Source organism: Oncorhynchus keta, chromosome 25 (assembly GCF_023373465.1).
Source record: "Oncorhynchus keta strain PuntledgeMale-10-30-2019 chromosome 25, Oket_V2, whole genome shotgun sequence".
NCBI classification, from domain to species: domain Eukaryota; kingdom Metazoa; phylum Chordata; class Actinopteri; order Salmoniformes; family Salmonidae; genus Oncorhynchus; species Oncorhynchus keta.
Window position 1 is genome coordinate 1,389,739 of NC_068445.1, and position 13,093 is coordinate 1,402,831.

Consider the following 13,093-nt stretch of genomic DNA (forward strand, 5'->3'; position numbering starts at 1 on the left):
TAAGCACACAGCCAAGACAACGCAAGAGTGGCTTCGGGACACGTCTCTGAATGTCCTTGAGTGGCCCAGCTGGAGCTCGGACATGAACACAATCTAATATTTCTGGAGAGACCTGAAAATAGCTGTCCAGCCACGCTCGCCATCCAACCTGACAGAGCTTGAGAGGATCTGCAGAGAAGACTGGGAGAAACTCCCCAAATACAGGTGTGCCAAGCTTGTAGCATCCTACCTAAGAAGACTCGAGGCTGTAATTGCTGCCAAAGGTGCTTCAATAAAGATGTGAGTAAAGGATCTGAATACTGGTAAATGTGATATTTTTAAAAGTTTTATAAATTAGCAAACATTTCTTAAAACCTGTTTTTGCTTTGTCATTATGGGGTACTGTGTGTAAATTGACGAGGGGGGGGAAATAATTTAATCAATTTTAAAACAAGGCTGTAACCTAACAAAATGTGGAAAAAGTCAAGGGGTCTGAATATCAAATCAAATTTATTTATATAGCCCTTCGTACATCAGCTGATATCTCAAAGTGCTGTAAAGAAACTCAGCCTAAAACCCCAAACAGCAAGCAATGCAGGTGTAGAAGCACGGTGGCTAAGAAAAACTCCTTAGGAATGCCAGAACCTAGGAACCAGGCTATGAGGGGTGGCCAGTCCTCTTCTGGCTGTGCCGGGTGAAGATTATAACAGAACATGGCCAAGATGTTCAAATGTTCATAGATGACCAGCATGGTCAAATAATAATAATCACAGTAGTTGTCGATTTCCAGATTTCCCTCAAATTCAATTGGATTAGTTGAGCATGCTTCTTCTGTGCTGACTGAACACGTTTGTCAAAGTGGAAAATTAGTTCTTGCATGTAGCTGTGGACGCCCCAAAAGTCAATACATGTTTCAGTGCCGTAAGCATGGTCTGCATAGTGTAGAGAGGCCCAGAGAATTGTTGCAGGATATCAAGTGGGGTCCATTTGTCCTCATTGGAGCTGGCGATTTCAGTCTGCAAAAACTGGCAAGCAACACTAAACTCAGCTTCCACCAAATCTGTTTGCTGAGATCCAGCACTGGTTTCACCTTTTCCACATCTAGAAAGTCATGGCTCTCTGGGTCAAGGGGCACACAGGGCCTCCACCAATTGGCTGTTGTGTTCTGACAATGACAGCATCAAACGTGCTGAAGAACAGTCTTTTACACAGTCTCTTCTCCTCTTTCCTGCTGGCCTACTGTACTGTCCACCACGTATTGCTGGAGATTTTACTTAGATAACGTTGTAGTTTGCTTGGAGCTGGTGGTGCCACTGCACTGTGCAAGCCGGGAGCGGCCCTGTAGCCTCGAGTGACTCTTCTTCTGTGTTGTACAAACACGTGCATTTGATGTCAGAGAGGAACTTCACAATGCTGTCACACTTTCAACAACCACTGACACAGTAGCCAGGTGTCCCCTTCTCCTTAGACTTTGTTTGGGTACTTTGGCAAACGCCCATTTCTGATACACATCATGGCAGCTTAGCTGGTTTGTGTTAGCTAAATAGGTGAAGGCTAATAACACCAACGCTTTTGATAGCTAAGCTAACTAAACTCGATAGTGGTGGGGCATGAGGCAGAGTTGAGTGAAGCAGCTTCAACTATAAACTTGACTCCGCCCTTATAAATAATATAATATTACAGGCAGAGGCGTATCACGTTATTCACTTAGCCTACCAAAGATGAGAAGCGTTTTTTCCCGCGTTTATGGAACCCCTATAGAGTCATACCTTTACTCCTGAGTGGTGCAGCGGTCTAAGGCACTACATCTCAGTGCTTGAGGTGTCCCTACAGACCCTGGTTCAATCCCAGGCTGTCTCACAACCGGCTGTGATCGGAAGTCCCATAGGACGGCGCACAATTGGCCCAGTGTTGCCGGGGTAGACTGTCATTGTAAAATAAGAATTTGTTCTTAACTGACTAAATAAAAAAAATACAAATAAATACTTAACTGCCACTGGGGCTTTCCATAGCACTCCTATTGTGCTGATGCAGAGACACAAATTTCACACCAACCTGTCACTCAATCATTTGAACTTTTTTGCTATTTTTATATAGGGACATGAAACTAAAACTGATGGGGCAAAAGTTTCAAATGAAGGGCTAAGCCCCCTGCATGCTCTCTAACTTGAGGTGTGTGGCTGAGCCCTGGAGTGTGTCCAAGCGCCCTGATTGTTTGAATGAACAGAGTTCTGAAGGGTGATTGACAGGGCCAGTCCTGTTAAGAGGGACGGCTTCTTTTTCTTTTCTTTTTTACAACAAACAAATGTTAGCCAGAGCTACAGATGGCTATATCTGTCTGCTAGAACAGGACTGGTAAAGGGCCAGTCTATTACTTTGGTGAATGTTTTTTTTATACTGATTTTTTCAGGGGGTGCTACAGCACCATCAAAACCCCTACTTCCTGTTGCTATGAATGTGTGGTCAAAGTATGTGTTTGTAGCCGAGGTATGTAGCTGTAGGTAGATTGGAAGAATAATCTGACCCTGGTATCAGTTGTTAGTCAAATTCCCTTTGGGCCTACCTAGTTATGGTAAGTGACACCACAAGGGATTGCATGGTTTATTCAAATGATAGTGTGGTGGGGGTTACAAAAATCTGACAAACATTGACAAGTATTTGCAAGCGCAGTGATATTGACAAATTCAACAGTAACAAGACTGGAGACCAGAGACAAAAATCTAAATTCCCTCCTGGTTAATATCATCTATGTGGGGGGTTATAGCTAGAAGTGCTACAGCTTTTGTCAAATTAATGTCAGATTTGACTTTTCATAGCAGGTTAGGAGAATTATGTTAAGGTTAGGAAAGGGGTTAGGGTTAGCTAAAGGGCAAAAAGAAATTGACATTCATTTGACAAAAGCTTCTAGCCATGACCCTGGTTGCGTTATTTAATTGTTCACGTTCTGTAACGTTTTATTGAACAGAAACGTAACGGACGACCAGTTGCAAACCGACCAGTTGCAAAACGGGAAGGGATTGGGCAACGCTGTTAGCGTGACAACTGCCCTTTAAATGTCACTCATTGCTTCAAGCCACACCCAGCAAACGTACGTCAAATCCTGTTCAATGACGTATTGGGGGAAACGTGTCGTACAGTACAAACCGTTTCGCACGGTTGCAAACGTTCAAGTGAACTGAACGCACCTCCTGTTAGAGCGCTTCCTCCGATCATTCTGACCAATGGTAGAAGAACGGAGGCGTGGCCATTTCATGTTAGCCAATGAGGTGATTCGTTGATGCTACGTCTCCAAGTAGTGACTTTCAACCGGATGAGGGATTTAAAGTGAGTAGCTTGAATTAACCACAATATTGAACTAAAATAGCATGCTATTCAACGATGACTTAAAATGTGTGTACAATAAATTATTGTAATGTTCATTGTAAACCTAGTTCATCTTGCCAACTCAAATTCTAATAAAAACAGATTGCATGTGAATCGGCCGTGTCAGCTAACTAGAGCTAGATTAGCGTATCAAGCTAACGTTAGTCAATTGTGAATTCCGGGTTTGGTTTGTAGACCATTCCATTTCAGTCATATGTTATTCGTTCACATGTCAATGTATACGTTTTTCTTATTTAGGTATTTGTTTGATGTTATCTAGAAATAGTATTGGTTTGCAGGTTCACAGCAATATCAGATTACCACTCTTCCACCAGCCAAGATGTACAGCTATCATGGTACCATCAGAGTGTTGGTGCAGGTTCTTTGGGCCTACCTGCTCTGTGGTTGGACGTTTGGCTCCGAGCTTACGTTTGAGCTTCCAGATAACGCAAAACAGTGTTTCTATGAAGATATTACAATTGGTACCAAGTGCACACTTGAGTTCCAGGTAAGTTGATTGAGGCCCTCACATTATGACATGGAGTTATGGGAATAACTATTGCTAGGCTGTATTTTAAACAAAATATTTTCTCTCCAGGTTGTCACTGGCGGGCATTACGATGTTGACTGTCGTCTAGAGGATGCAGATGGTACTGTTCTTTACAAAGAAATGAAGAAGCAGTATGACAGCTTTACATTCACTGCTGCCAAGAACGGAACATATAAGTTCTGCTTCAGCAATGAGTTTTCCACCTTCACGCATAAGACAGTCTACTTCGATTTCCAAGTTGGAGAGGATCCCCCACTTTTCCTCAATGAGAACAGGGTCACTGCTTTAACCCAGGTAGATCTGTTGTTGATGACTATTGCTGAGAGGTGTTTTTCTGTGCAATTTTCAATATGGCAGTTCAATCAAAACAATCTGTTAATTCTCTGCAACAGATTTAAATGCTATTGGATTTCAGTTTGCCCCATTTGGCAAAAACCTAATGGAAAGAACTGTGCATAGGCATAGATTTCTGGTTATTTGCAGTGCTTGCATGTCAAACCATACAGGGATCTTGTATGCCTTTTTTAAGTCTGTAAATACCTGTTTCAGATGGAGTCTGCCTGCGTGTCTATTCATGAGGCCCTGAAATCGGTCATTGACTATCAGACACATTTCCGTCTACGGGAGGCTCAGGGACGCAGCCGTGCCGAGGACCTTAACACAAGAGTGGCTTTCTGGTCCATTGGGGAGGCCTTAATTTTGCTGGTAGTCAGCATCAGCCAGGTGGTCTTGCTGAGAAGCTTCTTTTCTGACAGGAAGACCACCACCACGCGTGTTGGATCCTAACATCCCACAGCATCTCATCCCGGTCACCTCCACAAGTTCAGATCCAACGCCACCAACAACAGTTCACGGCAGAATGTTTTTTTTTATAGATGCCATTCATAGAATTCAAATTTTTAAGTTACATTCAGGCTTTGAAGTTACTTTTAAAAAAACAACTGGATTATCTACATAAAATCTAGCAAATAATGTTGGAAATGCAACAATGTATTTATCATGTGGGTGCATATTGTCATTGTTTTTTACCACACTGTTTACCAGAATAATGTTAACGAACTGGTAGCCCGTCTTGCAGTTCTAATTTGACACCTTCTTGATACATTAAATCGTAGTTGCATAATTTAATTTGTGCACAGTTCTCACTTCCTTAGCAATGACAATTCAAACTTGGTTGTTAGATTCAAGTTGTGATGTCAAACAAGTCAAAAGTACTCTGTTGTAAACAATTGGTTTGTTTTTAATGTGAGATTCCACTCAACAGGCTTGTGGCAAGCAGAGGTTGTGTTTTGGGTGGATGGACCTTGACTAGGAGTTTAACCATCTCTTTATTGTAACTGGTGTTTTGTTGTTGGTTTATATGTTTAAAACATAAATATGAAGCTGGTGTAAGCACAAAATGATTTAATTTATTTCATATTAGGCATGTGTGTGTGTGGTCATATGTTTGCGTGCTGTTCATGATTGTTTCTGCACAGTCATCAGCTTGTTGGCAGTCAAAGGAATTGTTTGCTTATTTGCATAGCTTAATAAACATTCTGATAAACCCATTGTCAGACCTTCAATATTCAATCAATGAATAAACTGAGCCATATAAATAGATAGCATTTACAGGTAACTGCCAATATAAAGGAGACTTAAGTGTCTTAATAGAGCATTGGGACACCACAAGCTAGAACAGCTTCAATGCACCTTGGCACAGATTCTACAAGTGTCTGGAACCTTATTGGAGGGATGCGACACCATTCTTCTCTGATAAATTCCATAATTTAGTATTTTGTTGGTGGTGGAAATGCTTTCTCAGATGCCACTCCAGAATCTCCCACAAGTGTTCAAAAAAAATCTATTCAGTGCCCTGTGGATGGGTGCATTGTCATAATAATGGTCTGCCCAGCATTTTTTAAGATGACACTAAGCATGATGGGATGTTATTTGCTTAATTAGTCAATCACCACCTTCCGGAGACACCTGAAACCCCACCTCTTTAAGGAATACCTAGGATAGGATAAGTAATCCTTCTCCCTCCCCCCCTAAAGATTTAGATGCACTATTGTAAAGTGGCTGTTCCACTGGATGTCATAAGGTGAATGCACCAATTTGTAAGTCGCTCTGGATAAGAGCGTCTGCTAAATGACTTAAATGTAAATGTTAATTAACTCAAGAACCACACCTGTGTGGAAGTGCTTGCTTTCAATATCCCTCATTTACTCGGGTTTCCATTACCTCTATATTGTGATGCAGAATATCAGTATCATCAGGAATAGCTGATACATAAAAATCCACTCACTGCTCAGGTTGCTAATGATCAAGTATTTCATTTTGTTCTTTACAAAGGACGCAGCTTGTGGGCCATGTACACTTGTGAACATCATGAAAGGTGCGGTTGTATACAACACCGTGAAATGTGTACTGAAACATTTTATAATTACATTGTCGTGATGATTTCAAGAACTGCAGAAAGCATTAAACTTTTTCTCAAATTAATCTTGATTCTATGTACACTTGGTGCTTGTTGATCAAATAATTGATCACAGGAAAAAAAACATCCTCTGTACATTGTTCACTCAACCTCCAGGTGGTAGTAGCCAACAAAATATATGCAATGCAATCGCCATCTGCCTGTAAAGACATGCAAATATGTTATTATTCGTTTAATACAGTTGTATGCGCAGATGCCAACTTTATTCACAACAAACCCCAAAAACTAATGACATCTTGCTCAACCTCCTAAAACGATGGAGTCGGATATTTGCCTTTAACTGCGTAAGCGAATTACAAGCGCATAAGCGAATATCAGCTCTGTGATTGGATGGTTTCCTTTTCAATAAATAGGAAATTTAAAAAACGCATTGTTTTCGAATTGACAGCAGTGTACTGTGGGCAATGAGGGGACTCGATTAATCTGTCCGGGTAGGCGTGTTGTGCACTGAGTTACAGTTGATTCTATTTGTTTTGGAACCGGGCTGCTTCCGGGCGTGAGCCACAGGTGCCCCGTTCAAAGCCAAACGGCGAGGTCTGCTCAAAACAAATGTCACGTAACCAAGCACTTAAGAGTAATTAGTAGGATTCTGAGTTTTCACAGGCAATTAGTGATTTATCTTGATAAAAACGGTTAATATACATTCACAATGAAAAGTAATTTGAAAATGCAAACATATTGTAATGAAACAGGCTGGGAGAGCTGGTCTCGAACCCTCGACGTTCTAGTCCGAAGTCCAGGGCGCTATCGTTTCGGGACGATGCACTACGCTGCCTAATTTTTTGACAACATGACAGAGCGGTGCAGATTACCTTTCGATTTATATAGTGCTCCTCCCTCGCCGTTTTTGCCCGTTCGTGTCACGTGTCCCACACCCCAGCATAATCGAATCCGCCCATTGAGTCGTGATGATCTAATCAGTGTGGTGGGTCGACAGATTTGCCCGCCCCCTCAAAGAACATTATAGAAAAATTGCCATACTAGCTAGTTTTTCTTGTGTTATTTCCTCTGGGATAGATTTAACGGGCGGGAAAATCTACAACACAACAAGCTGATCAACGAAGAAAAAGAAGGCATCGCAATCGACTTCGGCTGCTGGACAATGTTGGCTAGCTAGCGTAGCTGTACATTAAATATCAGGCGGGGAGGATGTTCTCTGGCCTCACCATATTTCTTGATATTTAAACTGGATAAAACATCTAGATATACGTCGATTTACACATGGTCCTTTAGGAAAATGACATGCAGAATTAAGGCTAAAAAACTGCTTGATGAAATTGAAAAGGACGTCGGGCAGCGTAGACTGAACACGCCTAGCTGGGGCGTATTCATTACGCCGATTCTTTTGCAAAACGTTTCTCAGACGGAAGCGAACGGGACGAAACAGGGAGGGATCTATCTGCATTTGTCCAATAAACTCGTTTTAGTTGCAAAACTTAATGTTTTTCAACTGTTTTGCTAATGATTACACCCCTGGGATGTATTCATTACGCAAACGTTTTACCGTTTAACAACCAAACGGAACGAAACAGGGCGGGACCTACCTGGATGTGCCCAGTAAACTATCGTTTCCCGTTTGGAGTTATCGGGTTGGCAACAGATTTTTCGTAATGATTACACCCATGCTATTTGGTTAAACCGTGCCGTAACTAGCTACACAGACAATTTTATTAAGTTCGCTATATATCCGTTGCCAGCAAACGTTCAATAGGGAAGAGGGCAAAGCAGATCATGCCAATGTTAACAAATACGTTTTTTCAGTCGCTAGCTGGCTGATTTCTGCCTCCCGTTTGGCTAATTTCGCAATACGTAGTTAGCTAGTCCCCTAATATCGAGTGCCAACCTATTCAAGGCTAGCGGAGCGCCACAAACAAAGGCTTCTGCTCAACACCTGCACATACTTTTAAGACGCTCGTGTCTTAATCAACTGTGTCCGTGAACAAAGCTGCATAAATGGATTTACAAACGGCGGTGTTCAATGCAGCCAGAGATGGCAAGCTACGGTTGCTTCAGAAACTTTTGGAGAACAAAACTGGCCTAGAGGTTACCAAATTAATGTCAGAGAAAACCAACGGTGCGACCTCTTTGCTTATGGCTGCAAGATACGGACACCTGGATTTAGTGGAATATCTTTTGGAGTGTTGCTGCGCACCCGTTGAGGTTGGGGGGTCAGTGAATTTTGATGGAGAGACTATCGAAGGTGCCCCCCCTCTATGGGCTGCCTCAGCAGCAGGACACCTGAAAATCGTGCAGTCTTTACTTGGCCACGGTGCCTCTGTGAACAATACAACACTCACCAATTCCACCCCCCTGAGAGCAGCCTGCTTCGATGGGCATCTGGACATTGTAAAATACCTGGTAGAGCACAAGGCAGACCTGGAAGTAGCAAACAGACATGGTCACACATGCCTCATGATCTCGTGTTACAAAGGACACAAGGAAATTGCCCAGTATCTATTGGAGAAAGACGCTGATGTTAACAGGAAAAGTGTTAAAGGTGAGGTCACATTCAAACGTTTATTTCCCTGTATTTTATATCCCTGAGTCTACCTGAGCAGCGAGATAAGGCCTAGTACCTGGCAGGTGCTTTGCTCCGTTATGTCATGACAGATCAAAACCAAAATGATGAAACATTCAGTAATTTGCTGTTAAACGCAGATCACATTTGTCTGATACAATTTCCCAAACTTGTGCATGTTTTTCAGACAGTCTTGAGGTAAATCCTCCATTTGGACATCTAATCGGGTCAAATAACAAGATGGAGTAATTTGTGTTTAAACCAATTAGGGGACATGATTACCACTCAGGCCTGTTCTAAATGTAAGCCTTGCAATAGCCCACTCACAAGATCTGTCCCAATCCATGAGAATTTTACCCCCTTGGCAGGTGCTTAGATTTGCACATTGCTTACATCACTGGTCTACTCCTAGAGGGAAAGGGTTACAGGCAAGCATGTGGGAAGACATTTGCTTACCAAGTTATTTGACAAACATATTTAGTTATGAAATGTAGCAATTGTAACCTTTTTGTCTCTTCACTTAAACATCTACTTTCAATGAATTTGAATATATATTTATTTATTGCTAGAATGTATGCAAAAATGGTTTCCAGTTTGCAAAACATGTATTAGTATTTCTTTCTTCACAGGTAACACAGCATTACATGACTGTGCTGAATCTGGCAGCCTGGAGATAATGAAGATGCTGCTAAAATATGGTGCCACCATGGAGAGGGATGGTTATGGAATGACCCCACTGCTGTCTGCTAGTGTGACTGGCCACACTAACATTGTTGACTATCTGACACAACACCAGCAAACAAACCACATGGAGAGGATAAATGCCCTCGAACTGCTTGGTGCTACTTTTGTGGACAAAAAGAGGGATCTTCTTGGGGCATTAAAGTACTGGAAGAGGGCCATGGACCTGAGATACAGTGACAGCAAAAATGTTCTTAACAAAGCTGAGCCAAAGCAGTTGATCATGGCCTATGACTATGCCAGGGAAGTAAGTAATGGGGAGGAGCTAGACAGCCTGATCTCAGACCCCGATGAGATGAGGATGCAGGCCCTGCTCATTAGAGAACGTATCCTGGGCCCCTCCCACCCTGACACCTCTTACTACATCCGCTACCGGGGAGCTGTATACGCTGACTCTGGGAATTTTGAGCGCTGCATCAACCTTTGGAAGTATGCCCTTGACATGCAGCAGAGCAACTTGGACCCCCTCAGCCCCATGACAGCCAGCAGCTTGCTGTCCTTCGCTGAACTATTCTCCTTCATGCTCCAGGACCGTGCTAAAGGCCTTCTGGGAACCTCGGTCTCCTTCAACGACCTCATGGGCATCCTCAGTAAGAGCGTGCTGGAGATTGAACGTGCGGTAAAACAAACCCATCCTGACCCGGCTCAGCTCAGCAAGGCCCTCTCCATCATCCTGCATCTCATCTGCCTCCTGGAGAAGGTCCCCTGTACCGTGGAGCAGGACCATTTCAAGAAGGAGACCATCTACAGGTTCCTCAAGCTGCAGCCCTGTGGGAAGAATGGCTACAGCCCCCTCCACCTGGCCGTGGACAGGAACACCACCTGCGTGGGCCGCTATCCTGTCTGTAAGTTCCCCTCTTTCCAGGTCACCTCTATCCTACTGGAGTGTGGGGCGGACGTCAATTGCCGCGACGAGGACAACAACAGCCCCCTGCATGTGGCCGCTTCCAACAATCACCCGGACATCATGAACCTGCTGATTGCCTGCGGCACGCACTTTGACAGCACCAACTCCCTGAAACAGACTGCCTGCGACCTGCTGGACGAGAAGGAGATGGCCAAGAACCTGATCCAGCCCATCAACCACACCACCCTGCAGTGTCTGGCTGCACGGGCTATCATCAAGCACTGCCTCGGCTACAGAGGAAACATCCCAGAGAAGCTGGAGGCCTTTGTGCTTCTCCACAGATAATGACTATTAAAGATGTGGGCCACCACTCTCCTTGCCCCACGTGCACTCTTTTTGATTGTATTGGAGTCCATGATGAACATTGTGTGAAACCCCCCTGCGAAGCAAGAATTAAAAAGCAACTGCCCCTAAAAAGCAACTTCTTGCTTCTTGTTTTGAAAACAGCCTATCGATATGTGTCAAAATTGACTACAAAGTGTAAATAGGACAATTTTGGTCATAGTCTGCGAGATGATAGGGAAGAAAACGGTATGTCACGGAATGAGGAGTACCCTAACATTTTCTCGGGTTGGATTTATTTCAATCCTGCCCACAGCTGACAGCACCCAAGTAATCATAAATTTGGAGCAGAGCTGCACGCAACCATAGTAGTTCCCATGGCCAATTTCGTTTGACATTAGATATTTCTATGGGGCTAGTTAGGGACCTCAGCAAATTACACAATGTACATGGCTGAAGAAAATAGGCCAAATCAGGAAGTGCAGCCCCCCTTTATAGCTCTGTGGCAAACTGATGGGGATTTTTCAAATATGCGCATGTACAATATTTTTAGCTTACTAATTTCTAAATTTTCCATGCTATTTATTAAGATATCATTGAGAGATTTCTCCATGCCCCCATCTCTTTGTTTCTTTCTATCTATGCAAAGATGGTGGAATGCTGGGACTTTTTCCCATTACTATGTTGCCAATATATGGACTCTTAACTTTAATCATACATTCATTATGCTCTCATTCAATGGTAATGTTGTCATGGTTTTGTGTCGGCGTAGTTGAGTGTAATTAACTCATTTCTCTATCAAAACCATGAAGCTTTATGAAGTGGTAATGTTTGCAAATACCATAAGTGCTTTATTCCTCCTATGCACAGGCTATGATATGCGACTGTTCTGTGTTAGCACTTGTCTGTGCAATATTTAGCATCATATGTGGTGACTGCCTGTTCCTTTGTTTCCATAATTTGTTACACTAAGCAAAGAGGGATGTGACAATTGCTGAATACTGTTCGATTGGTAGTGTTGCGTGGTTTCATGTGTTAACTGTAAAAGGTAATTGTGTGCAGGTTTTGAGTAGGAGTGTATGCAGCCCATATGCTTCATGTTATTGATCTTTGAGCCTGATTTGTTCTATGGTGAGCTGAGCACAAAAACAATAGACACAGGTTAGTTGGATACTAGTATGGCCGTGCATGTAGTTTGAGTTTACAGGAAATTCATTGACATTGAGCTTCGTACGACATATCAATTATCGTATAAACTCTTCAGAGCTCTGACTAACCCAAACGTGAAACCTTTATATTTATCCAATTGTATTCTAATTGAAAAAAGGGGAGGCCTTGTACAGTGGGGCTGAGCTTTGTGAAATAACCCTGCACATTAGCTTTATTTGTGTGGTTAAAGGGCTTTTCATATTTTTAGAAATACATTTCACCGAACCATACAAATGTACAGTTCTACCAGGGAACTTGCTTTAATTCTGCACTTTATTACAACAGACTTTAAGAACCGATTTGACAATAAACCCATACTGCACTTGTCCTCATTGCCCCAGTGTTATGAATCAGCCCTAGATAGCTATGCAACAGGATGAAACTTTTGTGGTGACTTCCCTGCACACACCTAATTTAATTTTCCCAGCACGTTAAAAATATTGCACAGTTACTGGATGTTCTTTTGAGGAGTAATGCATTTAGCAGGGAGGGTGTTGCTCTATGACCACAGTAGGCCTCTGTAGCTGGCCATGGTTGATTATGTTATTGTTTTTCTCACTGTTCAACTTGTCTGTGTAAAACATGGGTTAAGTGTCAACTAGGGGTTCTTTGTCATATTTTTGATATCTTCAACTTTTCTCAACTCTGCTGAACAGTAGCCTAATTCTTCTCTGGAATGTTCTCAAGTGCTAATTTAAAACTGAAACAAGGTTGTTTTCTATGTCTGGTTGATTTGCGCATGTTCGTAGCTGTAGTCTGTCAAGTGTGGAAGTGAAATGCTTACTTACAAGCCCTTAACCAACAATGCAGTTAAAAATAACGGTTACAAATAATTGAAGACCAGCAGAAAAATAACAACAGTGAGGCTATATACAGGGTACCAGTACAGAGTCAATGTGCAGGGTAACCGGTTAGTTGAGGTAATATGTACAGTACCGTTCAAAAGTTATGGGTCACTTTGAAATGTCCTAGTTTTTTAAAGAAAAGCCCCCCAAAAAGTCCACTAAAATAACATCAAATTGATCAGAAATACAGTGTAGACATTGTTAATGTTGAAAATGACTA

At 42.5% G+C, this 13,093-nt stretch overlaps 2 protein-coding genes across 4 annotated transcripts; both read left to right on the forward strand.

Annotated features, from left to right (window-relative positions):
- Positions 1-3,161: 3,161 nt before the first annotated feature.
- LOC118357996 (transmembrane emp24 domain-containing protein 7-like) lies at positions 3,162-5,443 on the forward strand. 3 transcript variants are annotated; one of them, XM_035735331.2, is made up of 4 exons: positions 3,162-3,303; positions 3,623-3,850; positions 3,941-4,186; positions 4,442-5,443. In XM_035735331.2, the coding sequence occupies exons 2-4, from the start codon at positions 3,683-3,685 to the stop codon at positions 4,676-4,678; spliced, it is 651 nt and encodes a 216-aa protein (XP_035591224.1). In that variant the 5' UTR covers positions 3,162-3,303; positions 3,623-3,682; the 3' UTR covers positions 4,679-5,443. The 3 variants fall into 3 exon arrangements, with proteins under 3 accessions (XP_035591224.1, XP_035591225.1, XP_035591226.1); XM_035735332.2 differs by having other exon boundaries at positions 3,204-3,303; positions 3,642-3,850; XM_035735333.2 differs by having other exon boundaries at positions 3,209-3,303; positions 3,678-3,850.
- A 1,880-nt stretch (positions 5,444-7,323) lies between these two features.
- Positions 7,324-12,355, forward strand: LOC118357997 (protein fem-1 homolog C). The gene is made up of 2 exons (XM_035735335.2): positions 7,324-8,868; positions 9,519-12,355. The coding sequence occupies exons 1-2, from the start codon at positions 8,325-8,327 to the stop codon at positions 10,820-10,822; spliced, it is 1,848 nt and encodes a 615-aa protein (XP_035591228.1). The 5' UTR covers positions 7,324-8,324; the 3' UTR covers positions 10,823-12,355.
- Positions 12,356-13,093: the final 738 nt, after the last annotated feature.

Bases quoted from the DNA above. Each gene is read 5' to 3' on its own strand.
- LOC118357997 (XM_035735335.2), top strand. From the start codon at position 8,325: ATGGATTTACAAACGGCGGTGTTCAATGCAGCCAGAGATGGCAAGCTA. The intron at 8,869-9,518 runs GTGAGGTCACAT...CTTTCTTCACAG, and splicing joins TAACAGGAAAAGTGTTAAAG to GTAACACAGCATTACATGAC.
- LOC118357996 (XM_035735331.2), top strand. From the start codon at position 3,683: ATGTACAGCTATCATGGTACCATCAGAGTGTTGGTGCAGGTTCTTTGG. The intron at 3,851-3,940 runs GTAAGTTGATTG...TTTTCTCTCCAG, and splicing joins AGTGCACACTTGAGTTCCAG to GTTGTCACTGGCGGGCATTA. The intron at 4,187-4,441 runs GTAGATCTGTTG...TACCTGTTTCAG, and splicing joins GGGTCACTGCTTTAACCCAG to ATGGAGTCTGCCTGCGTGTC.